This window comes from Andrena cerasifolii, chromosome 1 (genome assembly GCF_050908995.1).
Source record: "Andrena cerasifolii isolate SP2316 chromosome 1, iyAndCera1_principal, whole genome shotgun sequence".
NCBI lineage: Eukaryota > Metazoa > Arthropoda > Insecta > Hymenoptera > Andrenidae > Andrena > Andrena cerasifolii.
The window spans coordinates 12,820,643-12,843,911 of record NC_135118.1 but is presented as its reverse complement, the minus strand read 5'-3'; the positions used below and the strand labels follow the sequence as shown (position 1 = coordinate 12,843,911).

Genomic DNA, 23,269 nt, shown 5'->3' with positions numbered 1-23,269 from the left:
CCCTATACCTGCTAATATTCTTCCTTTGTACCCAGCGCGACAAGTATGGTCGAAATTAACGTAAACTACCCAGCCATAATCTATGCAGTTCCCTTTTCTCGTTAGTTTTAAATTGTTGAATTGCAGGTTGGAGCCTGGAAATGCCTAGTCTGTAGAATATCTTCTTATTTACAACTATTTGATCGCGAGGTATGTACTCGTTAAAATGGTGTCTGACGGAAGGTATTGAACATTTCGTTTTATTTACGAGCTCCTTTAAAACAATCATCAATATAAACCGTTCTCAGGGCGTAAGCTCCATTTGATTGAATCGCTGTGTCGGAAACACGTCTCGTTATATGCTTCCAGTATATTTGGAGGAACGATTATTAGCAATAGTGCAAACGCAAACGAATTTAGTGACGTCTCCATTCTACCCTTTATTCCTTTCTTATCAGACGATATTTTTATCTAATCAATATAAAGCCGGGAATCCACCGGGAAGCTAAGTTAAGCTATGCTATGCGATGCTAGATATGTTTTAACGTTGCTTTTGGTGGAAACGGATCTATAAGATTGTATTGAAGCTAATGTTTTTAAAACATAGCATGGCATAGCACAGCGTAGTTCCTGGTGGATTCCCGGCTTCATCCTCAAAATTTTAATCACCGTATTGTGTTGCTAAAAGCAGAGATGGGCAAATAAAAGAATTAACTTTATGTGTCAAATAATCTAAAGCTAAAGTAATTTTTATTTGATCCCTTATTTGAATAATTTTTTATTTAGTTAACGCCCAAATTCTGACCAAAAGTATGTTTACTCAACCATGTTAAACACAGAAAACTATGTTGCACGTAGGTACCTACCGCGCGTACGGAGACCTTGTAAAACTGAGCGCACCCTGTGTTGAGTTTAAATTACCCGCGATAATAAGTTGTCACCTTTATCGTAGTAAGCAACTCTACAACTTGCTGCTTACGTATGACGAACAGGACGTGCATCGTCGCACGAAGAGGAAGTAACCTGCCGGAAATAGCGCTGGCAGAACCTGCAGATCGAGATAAATCGAGCTAATGAATTCTACGTTGAAATAGCATCGTCCGATCAGGGAGAATTATCGAGCGACCTACTTACTTTTGCTCTTGCTATGGAAGATTCACAGATGTAAAATGGTCACGGCTTGATTTTCAAGCACTGATTCTGCACAATGCGTGTCAACTGACAAATGCACTTAACAAAAGTAAATATAAACAGGGTGTCGGCGAGCTGGTAATACAACCCTGTGATTTAACATGAAAATATAAGTCGAAATTGCAGGAAACCTTTTTTTCTGTATTTGGTACTTTGTTTTCAGGAAAAGTGACTAGATATTTGTTAAGTATGCACACACCCGACTAAAAATTGGCAGAATGGAAAAATAAATCCGAAGAAGAATCGAGTAATTTCCCACACTTGTTGTAACTTCGATTCTTGACGCCCTTGCTCCCCATTAAGGGGACTACTTAGGTCCTTAAACCTGGATGGGGCTGTCGCAATCACGGAACATAAGTACTCTGTCAAAGCCTTTGCACGGTTTCAGTACAAGTGAACCAGCACTTGTACGGCAAGATCGCTAATTCCAATCCTAAAGAGATGTTTCCAGGGAATAATCACTTGCACTTACAGTTATAGAATATTAAGATAGAATAACAATTGCTAACGCTGGCTTACGACTCGACAAATCTTACAGAAATTAAAAGAAACAAAGCAAATGAAACAGTTAAAAATCAAAAAATATTCTTCCCTATTCGAGATGGCAATTTGCATCCACCTAATTATTCTTCCTTATTTCTTGCACGTATTGTGTTTTTTACTCGATGTTTTGTGCACGATCTTATTAAATATTCTGTGAACACTATCTCCGAGTGCGATTTATTTAAATTCGTATTTCTGTAAGGAGACAATGTGTCGGAGGTTCTTAGTGTGTACCGCGTCTTTGAAGACATAATGGTAAGTTATACTAATGCCAGGAAGTTCGATGTACGTCTGAGCGTATTGCAGCTGATGCAAGGTGTCTGGATGCAGAACGTTTTCCCAATAGAAGCCTGCCAAGTAAGAAAATATATCAGGGATAAACGCCTATGAGGTACTCGCTCCCCTCGAAAACGTGTTTCGAACACTGGCAGTGACAAGATGTTTATAGGCACACCGAGTAACAGTGAGACAGTGAGCTTTGTAGGTGGTATTAAGAGAAGAAGACGAGAAACAAAGGAGTCTTTGGATGCCAAGAATTCAATAGTAAAGCAACGATACTACGTCGTCTGCCAAACCTTAAATTCACCCATCGCCAAAGCTACTCGTCGTTATCTTCCCAGAATTGACGCTGTGGAATGGAAGGAGCCTGCCACTTCTCAATTCCTTGTTTGCGCACGCGCATTGAAGATCTCACTATTGCTTGTTACACCTACACACCATGTTTTCCAGGTGGAAATTTTCAGCACCTCTTATCTTAGAGCATATACACCTGCAGGAAGAGAAGAGAAAAAAGAGAAAGATATATTTTGGCTATTCTCTTCCTCTCTCTCTCGCAGGCACTAGATTAGTTGACGGAATGCTCATGTGGTAGCGTACAATTGTAATAACTCGGGCGGTAAGTACCTCAGAGCATACTCTAAGGACACTCGTCATTGTAAATAAAACGTGAAGAAACGCCAAAAAATTATTGCCCACCGAATTGCAGAGTGCGAAGCGACGATTTAAGAGGTCTAAACCTAACATTTCATACATCAGCAAAACAATCTTGAAACGTTTAAAGGCTAACTTTTGTACTTTAGTGCGTTATTTCTTTAATTTGTTCTAGAATTCCTGCCGATAAAACGAATAAAACCAGAAACGAATTTTAATTTAAGTCAAAGCGATAATTTTATAAACAGTTTTTTTCTAATTTACTCGTAAATATGGAGCTGCACCCCTCTTGCTGCAAGGTCCTCAGTTACGAAAGACTCTGCATACAGAGTGAGTTACATAAAACGCGGCAGTTGAATATTTTCAACAACAATGAACTGTATAGTTTTAGAATTTTTTTAAGGGGTCCACTTTTCAAAATGGTCATAATTTACGTCGTTAAAAATTTGGGGCCTCGCAGGAAGTCACCCATACGTATGTACATTCTACTTCCACTGCTAAAACTCAAGCACGGTATCTTCCAGGGCTGCAAGTCTGCTGTGACAGTGAACTGAATTACATAAATTCGAATATCCTCGAGACAATTAGTTTACCGACCCACGTTCGTTAAAACTTTCTTATTTCTTTCAGCGAGCCCTATTAACCGGTCGCGTTTCTAGCCACAGTTCGGAAGCACCCTGTATGCAGAGATCTACATACCGAGGTCTGCGTCTACAGATACATTGCCAAAGTGTCAGCGTGACTATAGTTCTCCTAATTGTGCCGGCAGGTCGGCGACCTGGTGTACAAGTCCGCGTGCACGAATCAGATTAGATCGTAAGCACCTGCTGGGATGGTGCCGTGCTCTGAGATTGTAGGGAATTCAGGTAGAAAAGGCGGGCGAGCGAGCTCGCAGACCGTGAGCTTCGGAGCCTTAGCCTCGTTATGTATGTATGTGTAATCCGTGTTACGCTATTTGCCTTGGTAATTCTGCCGGTCGATATTCACCATTTTTCTTTCGTCTGAATGAATAAACTCGCATTATTCCTCTGAGCTCTGCCATTCACGGTTGTATACATAATCGGGACCCCCCACCCCCTCCACCCGCCCACCCCCTGCCGAAGAAGAATACATTTGATAGAAGACAAGTGGTTTCCGTTTGACTTGGATTAATGGTTCTTTATGGTGACGGGGTTAGGCGACTCAACGGCGGTTCGATGCACGAATTAATTGCTCGACAGTGGGCATTCATGTTTATATTCTACGCTCCACATGCACGCTTTAATTTGCATAGCACGTCGCTGGCCGATTTTGAATCGCAAGGGATCGGTAGACTTATTCTTCTGGTTGCAAATGTTGAGGAAGTAAGGAACGGTGGTATTGGGTTTTTTGGGATGAAGCGAAGTATGTAGGTAAATACAGTAGTAGGCAGTGGAAAGAGATGGAGACTGTGATAATATGGTTGTTTTGAGTGTCGATTGCCAGACATCAATGGACTTAGGAAGTCAAATCGCTCGAAGATCAGTATTTTTTTACGAATTAATTGCAAGCAGTGCTATTACAGGAGTGCCGTTACTTTTTGGTAATATTAATTAATAATACTATAAGCTGTAGAAAGAAAATTTGTTGGATAATATGTACATGTACATGACGGCGCACACAGTCGTCTGATGTGTAGGCGTTTTATCTGCGGTTTTGTCCCGGTTGCCAAAGAACTCAGGTTCGGATCGACTTGGAATATTTACAGCATGTTCAAAATATACTCCTTTTCGGAGTGTACCTCCGCATGACTACTCTAATTTACTGCTCAGAAATAGCATTAAAAAATCGCAGATGCGATATCTGGTTGCGATTCAGCAATTGCTAATGACGGTATTAAATATTTCACTGAGAGAGTTCCAGGTTTGAAGACGATCTTCATGTCGAAGCAGTCGTGGCGCTGAAGAGAAATATGTAGCGATTCAACTGTAGCTGTTAAAAAGCTGGCTGTAAATTAATCTTGTTCCACCATCCAGCGTCACTTGAAAAATATTGAAAAGACTCGCAAATGTGAACAATGGATACTGCACAAATTGCTGGCAATCAATCGTCGACAAAGGGTGAGTATGTTCTCGTTTCTTCTGTTTCGCTTGAAAAATGAATCCTTTTTATGCCAGATTGTTACAAGGAATGAAAAATTGGTGTCATTTAACGACGCGAAACATTTTTGCAATGGCGGAACGTCAATGTCACAAACAGAAGCAGGATTACAACCCCAGGGGAGCTTTATTTCTTGTTTGGTGCATAAGGGAAAGGAGTTGGCCATTCTTAGTTGTTGCCTGGTAATTAAAGAACAAGTAAAAATAAGTCTGAGGCAGGAATTAATAAAAAACAAGTTCTAGTAGCCAAGCAAGGAACAAAGGAGATGTACGTACAAGACATTACAGAAATTTCAAGGGTTCGTGTGGGTTTTCTGAAGCTTTTAAAATTGCCTGCATGAAAGAGGAACGGGGACAACGTACAATCTTGCACAAGTAATTATAGAATTTTTGTAGTGAAAATAAGAACTGGTTTGTAAATGTGAAATAGAAAGGTGGGTAGAAAGCTGAGAAAAGATTTTACAGAAATGAAGAAAATTATGCTTCGAATAAGAAATTTCGATTAAGGTAGGTTCTCGAAAATGTTACATTACTCGTGGAACGATGTATTTAGTAATTTCACTATGTGTTGTCCTACGTTATTTTTAGTAAATCCTAGTTGATTAATTATTAAAAAGTAGGTTGAATATCTGGTGTGTTATTCAATACAATCCCCTTGACAATATTTCAAACGTACTAAATTATATATGATCTCTGTATGACAGCATTAAATTTGCACAGATTTTGTCATTTGACTCCTGATGAAAGTTCCTGCAATGCTGGCGAAATTCTGGGATATTTTTCCAAAAAGAGCTCACACCCGGAAACCTAAAATATTCTATGCACATAAGTTCTTCAAGTAGCTGTGCACCTATTTCCAACCAATCTAACCCTTCTGATTCGTGGAATGATCACTTTTAGTATTGAGAGGCGGTTTCACCCCTCAAAATTAGGGTTAAATATTTTGTAATTAAATCTTCAGGTGTGTAATCGTTTTGCCGCGGTGGATGATCGCGAATGACTCTAGTGTTCATGCGACCACCTTAAAATAAACTCGTACATAAAAAAAAGAAAAAAAGAGAGTTAATAAAAAATAAGAAAATACATATCTCTTCCATTCCAATGCTTAACAACGTATTCAAAAAACAAAAAAAATTACATCAAAATGTACATAATGTTCTCTAGGAAACTATATCCCTCTCTTTCAAAAACTATTCACACTTTGTTACTTTGATCCATCTTGCACCCACAAGAAACCTGCTCCCCTCAGCTCGCATCTTTGCTAACTTGTTTTTCGTCGCGCATATAACTGCATTTGCTTTTTCTGCACACGAACGCACAGATGTATTCGCTCGTCCTTGCATTCATCCACTATCTTATTCATCCTTTTTGCACGCGTCTAAGAAATAGATCTCCTTTTTCTAGTTGTTCACACATTTTTACTCTCAGCCACTGGTCACCCATGAAAGAGAATCTGCATCGGCTCCCCTTGCTTCCTTCTGCGTATGACTGCGTCCGGTTTCTCCAGAAGGATAAACGATTTCCTTCGTCGCTTTTGCACTGGGCTATGCCTTCGTGCGTCTTTTTCGCACTCGTCTATGCGTTCATATTTTCGCACTCGTCTATGCCTCCGCAGGAATCGATTTGTAGTCAACTTCGATTTCATTGTAATGGTTTGGATTTGAATATTAACAGTGAGTTGGTCTTGAAATCTAATCTGTTAAAATAATGAGACAAAGTAGAAGTTTAATGTATTGGGAAGAGAATGAAAATGAATCTGCGAGAACAAGAATTATGATAGCATGTCAATATCGATTGAAGAGATGTATGATAAGTAAAATATTAGTGAGTAATGACAAAATTCAAAATATATAAAAAGAATAAGAAGGTACTGATAATTATGGCCTTGATAATTCTCAATTGAATGGACAAATTTATTGCAACATAGATAACTACGTATTTAATATTCAAAGAATTTTTTTTCTTTTTAATTTAGATTTGTCATCCTATTAAGAACAATGAAGCAATAATTTTTTAGTTCTCTCGCGTTCAAAACATGGGAGTCTATTTTCACCGTAGAAATTTCACGATAATAGAAGAGTCAGAAAAATACGTGTAATGGAAGAATAATAAAACCTCGACAGCATATCTAGTTAAATAAGTTTCAAGCTAAACTGGGCGAAGATCCGGTTTAAACCGTGGAAGAAAAATCATAAGACTGATTCAGAGAGAACGAAACTAGAGAGCCAAGTTGAGATGCGAATTTAGTAGAAAAAAACTTGGAGGATTTACGCCTCTTTCACGCTTTTCAGCACTTGGCAATCGTTGCGCCAGCGTTAAAACACGAAAAATATGAGATGTGGTGCGTGACAAATTTTTTTATGTACGATGGAATTCACTAATTTCATGAAAAAACTGAAAACGCAAAATTATTTAACAAATTTTTATAATTTTTACAATAAATTTATGGAGAATGTTGCAAAGACTTTTGTCGCAGTCTGCGGTTTGAACTAAGAGCAATGACAAGGAGCAAATTAATGTTAATACTCTTCAATTCGTAAGTCCCAAGTTATATTATTTCATGATTAAATGTACATACATATACAGTGATACGCAGTTAAAATTGTTTTGATGTGAATAGCCGATATATAAAAGATAGAAGAATCCCACCCCAAGAGCAATTTTGGAGTTGAAATGTTGTGCTTTTAAGACTTCCAAAGGGGATTTATGGCGAAAAAATATCGCTTTTTCCCACAACCGTGAAAAATCGCTCTTCTTGAACTGCATATTACGTCATATCAAAATTTACATTTCGATAAAAAATGCTATTAGAGCATGATTGTCTGAGTATTACGACTGTACAATTATCACTGAAAAGTTAAAAAATTCAAAAATACGAGTGATTATAAGAAGGTGTGATCACGGTGGGGTTTATTTCAAAGAAAAATAATGTTGTGAGAAAAAAAAATAAAAAGATCGTGATATCATGCTCATCCTTTGCAAATATTTAATTTTGGTATGTTCTACATTGCTTCCTACCTCAAATTCAAGTAAAATCAACACTCCATCCTTCAAAAATAATATTTTAATAATTTCGAGGGGAATAGAGGAATTTAACGCAAGCACGAAATACCTAAATTATTATATCGTGGACAAATCACATTTAATTTCACTAAATGTTAATTCAATAGTGTGCCCCGAAAAAAAATGTTTCGGTCTCAGCAACGAAGATAAGATAATAAACAATACGTTTAAATAACGAGAGATACAGATCATTAACATTAACATAACATTATAACACCATCATTTTTACATGTAAAATTATTCTTTGCCGGTTAATGTGTAAATTATTGTACGAAATCATTTTTACACTGTTTATTTTTAGAATGTTGTTGAGGTTTACGATTTTTATACTATTGTTTGCATTGTTCATATTCTATTCGATGCGAAGCATGCAATTACTGTGCAGTGAATGCATTTACTCATAATTTAGTCCCGGAACTATGCGCGGTAATAAGAATGAGCGGCCGCGGCGTATTATTAAAATGCCAAGACGACAGTTTGTCGCGTGACAGTGGGCTATTATATTATATTCTTCGATAACGAGCTACAGGTTGCTTTTCTACCCAGAAGAATCTCGCGTTGAATCGTCTGCCAGTGAATATCGCCTCGTAGGCTGACATAGAGACGCGCAATTGCAAAATAACGATCACACGGATGCAAACCACACGCAGTGACAGATATACATTTTATTCTTTTTTAAACGATTTTATTCAGCTTCGATCCTCCGTTTGATTATTTGTATTATGTATGTTTGTTTGTCGTCAGAAGCGATAACCCTTCTGTTATGCTCTGCTGCACAAATAATAAAAAGATCTTTATCGTTCGTGATTTTTGTAAGTGCTGTTTTTCGGATAATTTAGTTTTTCATATATTAGAACGTAAAAGTGTCGAATTTTATATATGTAAAATAAGTTTTCAGGTTTTGACCACGAAATGGATATAGTTCTTCAATTGGCATTTGTATTAAATTTGTAAAATTAAACAATTTCATTTCTGTAGTTTTGGCCATAAAATCGCAAAATTTCCCCACTGTGCGATGTTTGGAAAGTGGTCGTGCCTTTTGCTTTTGGGGGGTGGCAGAAAAACCTACTGCTTGCATATTCCCAGGAAAGGCCGTGACTGTATTGTCCCCCGAGTCGTCGGTGGACCACGGTCCGTTTTTAATTGAATAAATTATAAAGTTCTATAGATTACAGTACCTAGATGAGGTACGACAAGAAAATTTCTGAACTCATTTCATTAATAATAATAAAAATAATACGCCTTTATTACGTTCCCAAAAACACAGTGAGAAGTAGTTGGCGAAACTCAGCAATTTGCGGCTTTTAAGTCTAACCCGAAGACTAATGAAAAAGCACAATAATAATAGAAAGAGAACATAAATACAATAAGTCACAAAATAAAATAAAATAATATAAAAAATAGAAAATGCAAAATACAAAACTAAAAACCAAACGCATTACGGTAGGCACGTTAAATTTTACCCTGAGTTAATAGCACTAATCAATATAATTACACGACACACTTTATAGACTGAATAAAAGAAGAAACATAGAAAATAAAAAATTGCCATAAATATAATTCAAAGCATGCTTCTTAAACAGCGCGTAAAAATCATCATCTCCAATACTCTTTAGGGATGTTGATATACCTCTATTCATAATCAATTGCAATATCCAGTGTCCATTTTGAATAATATTCTTAAATGGACATGTTTGTGACATTTGCTGCAAATTTATCAACCATATTCTCCCTTTGAAATGATGAGGTTCATCTTCGTGAAGCTGAATCCAGTATCATCCAAAGTAACCACCGGTTCATTCTACTATCCCTTTAATGAGGAAGCTTTTAGCCCCAAATAAACGGATCCACTGCACAACATGTTCCCCAAGTTTGAACACTTCTAGGATCTAAGAATAATATCTTTGCAGGAGTTAAGCTGGATCGGTCGGACGGCGAACGGAAGTACTATAATCGAAAAACGATAAGAGTAGCCTATTCCGTTTCGAAGAACCATCGCTGGGGAGCAACTTTCCTGCCGCACGACGCGAAGATCCCCTTTAAGAAGCCCTTAGGGGAAAGTATAGCGCAGCTGCGGCTTTAACTTGGCAGCAGCAAGTCGCTGACTTGTTGAGTGGCTCGTGTCAACGTGACCAGGTCAGAAAACGGGCCGATATTTGCGATACCCATGACACGCCACTGCGATGACAGCCTACGCAATAATAAGATGTATTGTTGGTTAAACAGATATATCGACGCATATGCTCGTGACACCCTCAAGTGGCATGTAAAGTGATACCCTCGGGGATACAAGATGGAAGGTGTGTTTTTCATCACTCACTGCGGGCTCCTATAGACTCAAAACGCTTATCCACCATGATATGTCCAAGAAGCTTATGGTGATATACAGGGCGAGGTTAAATTTAGGGTGCAAAAGAGAAACGGGCGATTTCTTCTGTGAAAATAAGTTGAAAACGCGGGATTTGTTGTTTGTTTCTCCATAAGCATATTGGTACGGTGTGCTTATAGAAAGGCAAGAAAGGTACTCCGCGGTTTTGACTTTTTTTTGCAGGAGAAACCATCGCTTCTTTTTTTTATTTTATTAAGAATTTACCCTCGTCTTTTATAATATTACACTTTAAGGTACGCGAGCGGAGCCGACCAACGTGCTTATAGAGAGGGAATGCTGTATAAAGACTACAGCTAGGGAATTTTTAATAGCGAAATTACAAATGTGTGCCAGGTACTTGTATCATATATCTCATGTCTATCTTGTATGTATTAAATATTACTTGTCTCAGCGCAACCTTTAATAAAGTAACACTTTAGGCTTCGAAAGCTATTCATAATGTCGTCGTCTCTCGTTGAATTTCGTCTCGCTGTGCTATCGCGAGCCTATCGAATCGTGCCTTCGACTATTGACCTTACCATAATAGGATCATCATGGCGCGCCGTCGGTCATGGACTTTGCGCTAAATCCTGTAAGCGTGTTACAATGTTTAGAGGGTAAAGCAAATGTTGCTGCACCGAACGGTCTTTGGCTGCTCGCTTGCTTCCAAGCTACCCTGTCCACTTTGCACTCGATTCTCCTAGTTGCACGTGTCCTCGCGTATACGTTGACACGGATGATCAGTCGTGGAGATGCAAACGAGTGTACATTAGCCCCCCGGCTGAGCAAAGTTGCCAGTTTAGCGAGCGATAAATTTGAATGGGGCAGCATTTCGAGGCACTACAGGTGCGATTAATTTATGAAGGATAGAGTACAATATATCTACGTGTAAAACTAGTAATGATTTAGTTAATCCAGCTCAGAAATACGAAGGTTTCTAATTATTCGTTTTAATGCCAGCAACTTTCACTGATAAGAAATTGCGTGCAGAAAAGAATCGGATAAGTGATTCGGATTTACAATCTGGCACGAGTGCAATGTTTGCACAAAAGTTATACGATTTATGTAGAGAGGAAATTACTTATTCACTTTCAGTCATATTACTCCGGTGTCCCAATCGGATTTTCGCGAGGTGCCAATAATGAGATTGCACAGTGGCACTGTTTCATGTTTTTGACGCTGATTCGCACCGCTGTGGTGATAATTAGAAAAGATGATCGTAACGTCGACGGAACACAAATACATTATATATCATCCTCAATGTTTGCAGATGGCTACCCAAGTAAGTAGAAATACTGGGTAATAGTCAGACACGTTAGTCAAGTGGTGGAATGTACACATGTACTCGTACTCGAGAAATATAGCCTCTTATGAAAATTTAGAATACTTTTGTTTTAGTTTACGAATTGTATACCATTTGGTATAATTGTAAACATAGTTCTGTGACATACCTATCAGGAAAAAGTGCTACGAATAAATGATATATGGACTAAAAATTGTTTGAAAACAAAGTAATTTATGATACTTGATACGAAGTCTTCTATAAAGAAAAAATCGAGTAATTACAGATTAGGCAAATGTCTAGAAGTTTTACGAAATAGAGGAAATATAAAATCACAATTCAATCTTGAGTCAAGTAGGATAAAGGACCCAATTACTGACACCTAACCAATTACTGTCACCTTAAGCTATTTTACTTAAAATAACGAATAAATAATCTATAGTATATAATCTATAGTATAGATTATAGGTTGAATTACATAATTCTTTTTGTGTATGGCTTTACAAAGTTTATTTATTCGTTATTTTAAGTAAAATAGCTTAAAGTGACAGTAATTGGGTCCTTTACTCTATACAGATTTATCAATTGTTGAAGTCACTTCAATATCTACCTAGCTTGATATATATATGCACGAAAGTTATAAAGGAATGTTTTTAAAAATTTGGAAGAAACGAAACTATATCACATAAACCTCGCATTAATAATAATAATATTCATGTTTTCGATTTAATTTTATGAACAACTGTCACTTATGTTTATTGTTTGTAGATATTTACTAACATTCGTTATTCTTTTTCAACTACAAATATTATTATTCTCAATTGCGATAAAAGAATTGTATAGACTATACATGTATATTAATTTTTCTACATCCCCAAGTAGCACAACACAAAACACAATTATGATATATGTTAAAACTCAAAACTTCTCAAATTTGCAATACTGTTAATATGTATATTCAACATTTTACCAGTAAACATGACTTTAATCGACGAAATTGAACGCTCTACATTTCAGTTATAAGGGAGGTCAACTCTTAATGGGATGCTCCTTAATGCGGATGTGTAATGCCGCGTACAGGACAACAACGCATACATGTGTGTATGATTGTGGAAGTGAGTGCGCCATTATCTTAATGTTTCTAGCAGCTTCCTCAGTTAAACATGACAAGAGGGATCTGTGGTAGCAGTCTGATAGTTGTCTGAGTTTCAGGGCACATATTACAAGGGTGTACAGAGTATGCCAAATTAATGTGCCCACGCTCAATTATTTCGCCTGTCGCTGAAGATACGTGTTCTTGATTATTTAAAGTGGTGTTTGTATCAGGGAGATTTTCCAGCTGGTAAATGTTCATCTGATATTGCCATTGTTCTTATTGCCCTTTCCATTTAGTGTCTGTTGCAGTATCCAGAATTTTTCTTATTAGCCTGACTTATTGGCGGATAGAATTTTCATATCTCAACTCGTATAACATCTACATAGATATCCACAAATATATACTTTGTAAACTTTTGAAGTATCATAGATATATTTTATTTTCTCATTACCTGAAAGCAGAATCAGAAATTCGTTTAAAAATCGAGAGATTTATCACTTCAACTGGAAAGGGCTGAACAAAATCTTGTGTGTTTATTGGTGTCAGTTTATTATTGTGTATGCATCTAGTTCGAAAAATACGAGTTATGAGATTTACAACATCGACGTTGAAGTTATTTCCACTTCGAACAGCATTTAACTTTTATCATTACAGTATTCAAGTTACAAGGGAATTTGAATAATCATATTCATGCGACAGCATGGCAATTTAACTTCGTAATTAATAGTTAATCGTATTTCTGCGAGATTTTAGTAACTTTATTTCCTCTTTAAAGCAGACTCTTTATTTCCAATTTTACCCTAATACCCTTTCATTTTCTGGTGCTTGCATTTTAATTTCGAAATTCTGTATTCTTCCAACATTCATAGATAGTCCGTGCATATTTTTGGCTGACAAGTTTATTATACAGGGTTTTGGAAACACCGGGAGCAAAATAAGTTTTTTTTTTATTTACAATACACGTGGAATATGAATTTCAAATTCCATTGCGAATGTACAAGGGGCACATAGAACATTTCAATGTTAAAAGTAACATTAGGAATTTATAATTTCGAAAATGCATTGCTCCCTTCTGGAAACAGTAATTTAAAAATTCCAGTGTATTTCTCATTATTTTCCCACTACGATTTTTAATTCTGAGTACCAGCAAATAGACTAAAAATATAAACATATACAAAAATGATACTATTTAAGAAAAATTTTACCAAATGATGTTCCGCTTTGGAGACCAAAAAATTTTAAACGAACAAAAAATTCATATCTCGCGTAGGTTTAAATATATTAATTAATAACTACGTTAACTTTGCACTGTGTATACTACAGTTAAAAATATTCTAACATCTTGCAATTCAAAATATCAACGTGCTTGCAATTAGGGATTTTTTTCAAAATCTCCACGAAAATTTTTTCTCGAAGGCGAAGGATGCTTTTCGACGCAAGAAGAAGATAAAACGCGTACGGTTACGTACGAATCAATTTTTCTCCCTCTTCTACCGGGCGACGTGAAATGCACGCATACGAATGGTAACAGAATTATTGCACATTCGAAGTAAACTGCGAAGCGGGTGTCGAAATTATTCACTGGTCATCCATGGGAGCTTTTGTCAAAGGATTACACCGTTTCGTGAAATTTAATAGAAAACTTTCGATGCGAAAGCCGAATTCGAGTGTCCTCCCACGCGTGGACGAAACTTTCAAGCCTTGGCGGCTGGCAGCCTGGTCAGAAGAGATACGCTCTGGTACAAGTGTATAGGATTTCCTCGTGTAGGTGAACCAGAATATCGATCTTCTCTTTATTGCGCCAGCAAAGAAGAATCGCGAAAATCGCACCTAACCGTGAGGGGGAATGCTTTTCACACAGCCGAGCGCGGTCGGGAATAACGAGTGAAACTTGGAGATTCATTCGTAACTAACGAATAAATATTTAGTAGAAACAACCTTCGTTAGCCACGAAAAGGCTTTTATTTTCGTTTGTTTTAGAATTTAATTCCGACGATACTTCAGCCTCCATTTATCTTATTTGAATGTTTCTCACTGGACTCTGTTTGTCTACATTTCTCACGTGCTTTGCCTAATGCGTTTAGTGATTTTTAATAGAGTAGAGAATATTCTTTCTGTGGCGAATAGAGCTTGGAAATATATAAAATTATTTCACTTGCTGTAATATGTAAATAGTGGTTTTTATAAACAAATTTGGCTATTAATGGGCCTTTGAGTGGTTGTAACCTTAAAAATTAATAAAAAGTAAAAGTAGTATTAAACTATATAAATAATAATTTCGTTGACTGGAAAGACGAACCATTTTACTGTTGTTGTGTCTAAATTTTGTTTCAGAAATGGGTGTATTATACGAGGGAAAGTATTTTGATAATTGATATCGTATTAATGATCTAATATTAATAAAGATTTTTACATGGATAGTACAGTGACAGAACTTTGTTTGGTAGATATCACTAAATTTCACAGTTTATTACTCGCGGTTCATAAGCACGTGTTTCTTATCGCGTTCGAGCGGCAACTAGAAGCTGTATCAAAATCAGAAGCAGGGGAGACGCCACGCCACGGGTGTCCCTATCGCAGCTGTGATGCACGAATAAAAAAGATAGACTCATCGTTTCTTAAAATACAGAAAGGACCACCAATTTTGTAAAAACCTAATATTTCAAGCAAATTAAATTAAGCAACCAATTTTCTACAGTCTGATAGTCTTCTGTCACATTGGCCAATAGAACACAATTAAAGAAATAATTGTATCTCAAAGATTACTTCTTCGCAGTGCAGTAATAATTTCATATTTTAAGATAGTAATTCCGAAAATAAGAATTGTTCGCAGAGCTTATAGAACACATAAATTGCATTCTTTTGCAATATACAATTCCAAGTTGATCGTCAGAAGCACTCCTCTGTCAATGAAAATTAATTTAATAGCTCTGTATTATATATGAATTGAATTTCAATATATTTCAGCCTACTGTCAAAGAAAATCAACGACAATACGTAATACAATAATTTTTAACGCATTTCAAACGCGATTTCGTTAGATTCCGTTTAACTTTTAATGACGGAATAGCTGTGTCACGGATACCCGAAAATTACGTTTGGGTTATTCCTGCAGCGGGAGAACTCATTAAACCAGGAATTTTTGATCAAACGAGTTGCATGACCGGGCACGCGTCTGCACTGTACTACGACTGGAGCGTGAATGGCATGTGACTGCAGGCACCGTGACTAGAGTGTGAACGGAGTGTGAGAACAGGAAATGAAAAAATGGAAAAAATGAGAAATGAATTTATTAGAATTCTATGAAAAGAACGAGTGAAGAGGAATATGCGTTCTGTGACTGGACCATGACTAGAACCTCCTCCGCGACTGGACACCAAAAACTCAACCACGAAGAGTTAAGATATCAGGCGAATGCTTTTCGCGCAATTTCCAAGTCATTTATCTATTTTATTAAAGGACGTGATTGCATTATTAATTTATTAGGCGACAGGGGAATAATAGTTGACTAATTTAATTACTATTAAATTAATATTTAGTACACCATTGTTAATACTACTGAACAGTGTCAACATAATTAAATTATGATTGGCTATTCCCTATACACCGAAAATTGGTTTGCTGTGTGAAACATGGACGGGCAATCGATGTTCACTAATGTATAATTATTTATAGACGAAAGGAAGGTAGTTCAAATTTCATTAACCGTGCTATGAGAGCGATCTAATATTTTTCTTTTTTCGTTTGGGTTTGATTTAATTATAAATATACTGATTTACTGATTAAACCCTTAAAGATTTTCTCCATAGTATAACGCCATATTTGCAATTGAAATAGTTTACGAAATAATCCAATGCTATAACAATCCAAACACTGTTTTCAAATACTAACAATAGTATAAGGATAAACATTATTTTCTCATAATTACTACATTATCAGCTGCTGAAAATATTGTCCTCTCACCCTGAACAGCCCTGTACGTACCTAACGAGGGCCACATGATTTAACGAACTAATCACGAAATTCATTTGAACGGCAGCGCCTACTAACCAGAACCACGGGCCAGTAGCCAACGAAAATCTGTGAAATTTAATTCGACCTCTTCATCGTGTATTCGAATTTTAATTTCCCCGGCTCGCGTGTCGTTAACCCCGGGTCGCGTGACCGTTAGTGGTGGAAATCGACGGGGAAATTCTTTAACCGCGCCGCGTTTCATCGAACAATCGCTTTTGTTAGCACGGTTAATTGCATGTTCGCCGGACATTGGTCGACATGTACGCGGACGAACCAGGAAAACACTTAGGAACAAATATAATCGAATTGTTCGACCGAATGGCACGTATTGAGGCCTTTCGTAACCTCTGTCAGCACGATCGCGCAATTTATTATTAAAAAACTGTCTAGACGTGGTTGGTCATTCGGCGTACACAGCCGTCCATGTCCACTGGTCACTTGCAGTAGCTTAAATTGTTTAAACCGCGGACTGCAACAAAAATAAGATGTATCCTATTGAAAGAATTATATCGTAAATTTTCACGCGACCATTGCCACTAATAAAAGTTTGTTAAAAATGAAAGAAGGCAAGAATTTAAATTCTGGCTATGGCTGTTTCTATAGCTGAATAGGGAGTGGCTTTTTGACCTCCTTTGGAACTTCGATTTCCTTCGTAAATGTCTAGTCGCCAATTTTTCACGTTACCCAGAAGCAGTAGTCGGATCTTGCCGAGATTATGGTCCAACGGCCAAAAAGACCCAAAGGGCCAAAAACCAATAGTTACTCGTAAAAAATTCCGCAAAAGAGTTACAGACTTTGATAACAAGAAGCTGTGCTATAAAATCCTTCCAATGCAATTTTCATCGCATAATTTCCATCTCCAAACATATTTTTAATGCAAATTTACAAACTCGAAACCGGTAGCCCGCAGGACCCTTATCTACAAATCAGTGTAACGAGTAAATTTTCTATTATTGCAACCGATTGAATATTTTTGAAAAAATATATTTATCAATTTCTTCAGTAACGTTCAAGTTCGCAGTTATAAATAGAATTAAAATACCTAGAGCGCCTACTTATATGAATTAAAAAAAAAACTAATAATATCTAACAATTAAGAATACTTAAGTGGCGACCAAAGTACGCCCTCAACAATCTCCGCAGAAGATTTTCGAAAAAGTTGCAAATGGTTTCTCTGAGAAAGAGAAAATTCTCGCAAACTTCTGCATTACAAGATTCAAATATTATTTCACATTTCTCTGCGCATACATATCCTCCCCTTATCTAAAAGTCGCGGTTACATACGACCTCCACTAATTCTACATATTTTCGCCGAATTTCGTTCTACCAAGATTTTACGCATCATAAAAATTCCACGGACATTTATCCGGCCCCATGAATATTTAATGCCGAGTATTTGTGTTCCCGGCATTCTATTATCGAGCAGTGAACATGGAATTTCAACAAGCATTCCATAATCACAATCCAATAAATTTTCAGCCCATAGTCACGTGCAGGGTGGCGGGGGCTCGGGGGTAACGGTTGGTTACATTTCCCACGTAATAAATGGATCTACTATTCTTCCAAATGGCTGCAAACCGAATAGGTGACCACATTTCGCTGTCGAACGTTTCTTACGATTTTATCGTAGGATTCGGTTCACGCGCGCCCTTAATTCTTCCGCGATGAGAGGTCGAACAGGTCGAACGAAGGGTTATTCGAAATTATTTTTCACGTGGATGGCAAAGTCAGTGAAAGAACACTGATAGAAAATAGCAATTTTTTAAAGTCCTTGGAATAGAAAAATTCTTACACAGCATTATTCTGTATATTATAGACAGTAAGACAGCAATAATTATTGATGATAGAAGTGATAGCAAAGTTACAATAATCACGCGTGAATGCAAGGATATAATCGTGGAAAGAATCGTAGACAAATCAATGAAGGAGTGACGTCGACTTAAACCAGAAACTTCTTTGGAGATAAATTTTATCTAACTTTACTTTTATCTTAAATTAAATTTATTATATTAATTATAGTAATAATGCGAAGACGAAATATTTAACACCATTTGAATGGTGTGTTCTTCTGAAGCTACAGTTTCATATTTTAGTTTCATTAGCTATTATCCAACGATATAGCCTTCAAGAATAATTTTCTAAGTGATTATCTTACCCAATGAAAATGAGGACGAAGCAGAGTAACTACTTTAGGTGACTTACGGCCACACATTTACGCATCTTTATTATAACTTTCCTGCGTCTTGTTGCATTAATGATTATTAAAATAAAACGAATCATGCTGCGCGAGAATTTTCCGTTCCGAATGACTTGGAAAATTTGCCACTTTCCGCCATTCTCCTCTGCGTTTTCATTTTACAAGCCCCTCGCCGCTGCAGTACAGATAGTAATGCTAGGATTCGCGTACGAAGAATAAAAGCGTCCCCTAAAAGCCACCTAATTATAATCCGGTTATCTTTACGACCTTGTTAACTTGATAAGCCCGAGGTCAACTTCAAGAGGCAACGCTGTGCCGCGAATTTTGAATGGCCAGGTGCGATCTACGACGCGGCAATTTCATATTTTCTCGGGCCCCGCGAATCTGAGAGAAGCGGTAAAAGGAACTGCGTAGCGTGAGCCAGCGTTAATACTTAAGAACCAAAAAAAAAAAAAACAACCCAAAACGAAAGTATAGAGGAACACGACAAACATTTCCACGCTTCGAGTTTTTCAAATCAACATCTGCTTTTCTCCACGATGATTATGGTTTCGTCTCGTTTCCTTTTTACATTCAGTTCATCGTTTCGCTACACAGTCAGCTTAATAAGCGATGCTCCCACGAAACATGCTCGATAATTTTCATGCCATGTATGCAAAGGTGTGTATGAGTGTGTGTGTGTGTGTGATGTGTGTAAGTAAATGAAAAGAACATCGAGCTTCGGAGCGTTTCATTTAAAATTTCAAGGTTAACTCGTAACTCGAATGACTCGAGGAAACCATTGGTTTTCGTCTGAAACTCAAATAACAGTCACTGTGATGGGATCAGTATGTTTTCGTTTATGGTAAGACAGGTTTGGAAAACTATATCTAAGGCGTGAGATATGAGATTGAAATTACCGCGGTATTACTCAGTTCGCTAAATACGTTTTAATTAGTTCCGCCTAAACGACCAAGGAATTAAGTTCCAGATTGAAGCCACAATATCGACGAAACGTAAGCTCCCAAGGGGAGAACAAAAACGCTGTCTTGTGTAAAAGACACTTTCGTGTTACTGTGTAATATAATGTGGTGCTATTAAATTTAATATGTGTTCATTCTGATCATTCAGAAAGTTTTTTGCAATGTAACATGTATCGTGTGTTGAGCTCAACGAAGAATTACAATTTAATATTTCGTTCGTCTTCTTTCATTGGAGTATTTGATTAATCGTAATATTTATGAAATTAGGATATTTTTTTTCATGAATGGAATTAGTAGAATGTACTATTGTACTACGATGGACTGACTAAACAATTTAGGTATATCGTATTACAAAATCTATGTTCTGTTATATTAGAGTTTTATAATGGTTTGATATGAAATGTTAAATTAAAATCCTTAGGGTATTAAAAACGAAATTGAATTGCAAACAAGTAGTATATTTGTTTATCTTGTCTACCGAAGTATCACATTCGATAGTTCTTTGAAACAGTAAATCTTCATATGAATACCCTGGACGTGACACTTTTGTTAAGACGAACATAATATTACTGGTTTTAATCTTGCAGGAGATCAAATAATAGAACTGTAGTTATAGAAATTATCATAAAGTAACTATTACTACAGAAGAAAGTCGGAGCACAGGGAGATAGAGTTGAAAGTTGAAAGTAATTACAATTCAAATTATGCATTCCATTGATTAAATCTCTTGAATTTCTTCTTGGCGAAAATAAAGTCAAAGGAATCATAACCTTTTCCAACCAATTCAAAAGATCGTGACAAACTATTAAAGAACCGAATGACTTAATTGCTAGAATAAAGTTAAAAATAATATAAAAAGAAAAATGTTTCCTGTATGAGAACAAGAACCTTTCTGAATGATCTGCTGGTACGTGAATCGAAATTCTCCGTGTAAGAGTGCAAATTTAAATGGATCCAATTCTATTTCGTGTAGCTTCTCCGGAAACTCCGTCGCGAGAATTCGTACTTCGTCCGCGTGTGTCATGTACAGTGATGCCCTAATTGTAGGTTTCGTAACAGCTATGATAATAAACAATGAGATCCGACGATCAGACGTTGAATCTTTTCATCGGGCTGCTAATGTCAAAGAGCAAGGCGACTGTCCAGCTTGGATACGCTTCGAAGCGGATTCTTTTCACCTCGATTCACGGATCGTGATCGAGGCATCGTTTGAAACCTTCGATGTATCTCTCTCTTTCAAGTCGTTCGTCGAAGCGAGGATCGAGACTTACTACGCACGCAAGAAACCAAGCCACGTGGGAAGAACGAAGAAAAGAGGCAATATACCATCGACCGGCCGAGCAGCGGAATCATTCGTTTGTCCAATTAAAACTGGCGATTGCGAAAAGTAAGAAGTATCGATAATGCTGAGTTCTCTTGTACTTGTCACAGTGTCCTGGATCCTCGCGAAAACAACGACACGAGACGCTTTCAACGATCGTGCTCAAATATGCGAGCCTGTAGAATCCTTCGAGCACACCGCAGAATAATATATAAAAACGAGCTGACCGTACGACATCACGACGAATGTCAATCAAATAACACTGCAGTCCACACCAAGTAACAATATCGAAATATATATATGTATATATATAATATACATAGATAATATATATATATAAATATGACGTATGACGTCCAAGACCAGCGCATCGCAGAAACGATTACGGGTATCAAGGTGGCATTCTCTGATGGAACACAAAAAACGAAACGTCAACAAAGGAGAAAAAACTGGGAAGACCGATCATATATATGGACGAGCAAAAAGGTTTCAATCTGGCGATCGTGCTCGTTGCTGTTGCGTGGCACCTTAAAACCGTCATAGGTCCAGGAGCCTAACTTCAAAACACAGGTCTGTACGTCGTACGGAAAGAACTCAACGTCGATGGAGCAGGAGGATTTATATACGGCCGGCGGTTGCCAGACGACCAATCCCGAATAGTAGACCGTGGCCTTGGTCATCAGCGTCACCTCGTAGTTGCCGTCGGCGCTGGAATCACCGAAGAAACGAGCCGAACGTGATCACGATTGGCTCCTCGAGAAGAGCACCGGATGCTGCCGCTCCGCGACCCCTCCATTTACGCCCTTCCCAACCCTCTCCAACCCTTCTCAAAGCCTTCCCCCCCTCCCCTTCATTGCGCAAGCTATCTTCCTCCCTCCACCGATAGGTACTCTTCGTCTCGGCTACCCTTACGCTCGACCTCTACCACGCGCGTCTGCGTTGGAACGAAAGCCGGCAGCATCCCGTCTTCTAGCGTGGTTTTCGTCTCTCCCGCTGACAGTGAGTAGTCTCGTGATACATGCAAGCGCCGGGATCGCCTTCACACCGCGGAGTTTGAAAATCCACACGACGAGCCGATCGTTCGGGTAATAGTGTCTAGCCTTAGGGTCTACATGGGGTCCTCGCCCGACGCATCGCGAGCCGCCTCGCTCCACGTCGAGGAGGGGGCACCGGGTGTCTTGTTTGCCACGGAACTTAGCGGCTACCATGCAAGTTTACCTTGAAGCCGTCATAGGTCCACGAACCGAACTTGAGGACGCAGGTCTGCTCGTCGAATGGGAAGTACTCCACGTCGATCTCGCAGGATGACTTATAAATGGCGGGGGGCTTCCACTCGACCAATCCTTGATGGTAGATGGTGGCCTTCGTGGCCAAGGTCACCTCGAAGTTGCCGTCCGCGCTGCGAGCGAGCACATTAGTGGTTCTGGGCGCTGCGGCGGTCGAGCTTACTTTGTATTTCCGATTCGATACCAAGCCGTCGGTTTTTTTTTTGTAATTTTCTTTTTTTTTTTTTAATTAATTTTTGCTTCGTTTTCTTTCTTTTTTTTTCTCTCTTGCATGTGCTTTCAAACGATGCCTTGTCAAGGCCAGAGATGTGGGATCTGTGAGAGCTCGCGTTCCACATGCGAAACCGCGAGGTCTGGGCTTTTAAACGACTTTAGTGACGCGTGGCTGACACGTCCGACCGAGATCGCGAATTCCCTCGAAAAATATACGACTGTCGGAGCGAATAATCATTGCGCACGCGAGGTTACACCGCGGGAACGGGCGAACAACGCGCGCGCCACCCAAAGCTACCCGAGTGTCGTCGCTGCGAAATTCTCCAGTGTTACATTTTTTTTTTTATTTTCGCCCAGGGAGGCCGGTCCGCGGGTTCCAAAGTGTTTTTGATTTTCGAAACGCGGGACTGCGTGGCGGGCCAATGAAAGCGTTTCAGGTTGCGAGTGGTGGGAATATTTGTGGACATTGATGGCCGAACATTGCTTAGGAATGTCGCGATGCCTTTGGCGTTGCGTTCCGATTTTAAGCTTCGTTGAAACGAAAGTGTATGGGTATGGATAAGGAAACGAGGAAATGATGCTTGGAAGAGCAAATGCAGGGTGCTTCAGGGAAAGATGACTGCCTCAGGGCTGGCGATTCGGGAGGTGAAACGAAGTATGTATAGAAAGTCCTGTGAACATGATAATACGAAGAAGGTACACGTAGT

General features: G+C 38.2%; 1 protein-coding gene across 2 annotated transcripts in view; it reads right to left on the bottom strand.

The window, feature by feature from the left end:
• Nachralpha4 (nicotinic acetylcholine receptor alpha4) overlaps positions 1-23,269 on the bottom strand; it is a 281,388-nt gene that overhangs the window by 89,885 nt on the left and 168,234 nt on the right. Inside the window, exon 5 of one of the 2 annotated variants that reach the window (XM_076830092.1) lies at positions 22,282-22,462. The exons of the other annotated variant lie outside the window; for it this stretch is intronic. Coding sequence (XP_076686207.1) covers positions 22,282-22,462 — 181 coding nt within the window. The remainder of the gene's footprint in view (positions 1-22,281; positions 22,463-23,269) is intronic. 2 annotated transcript variants of the gene reach the window in all.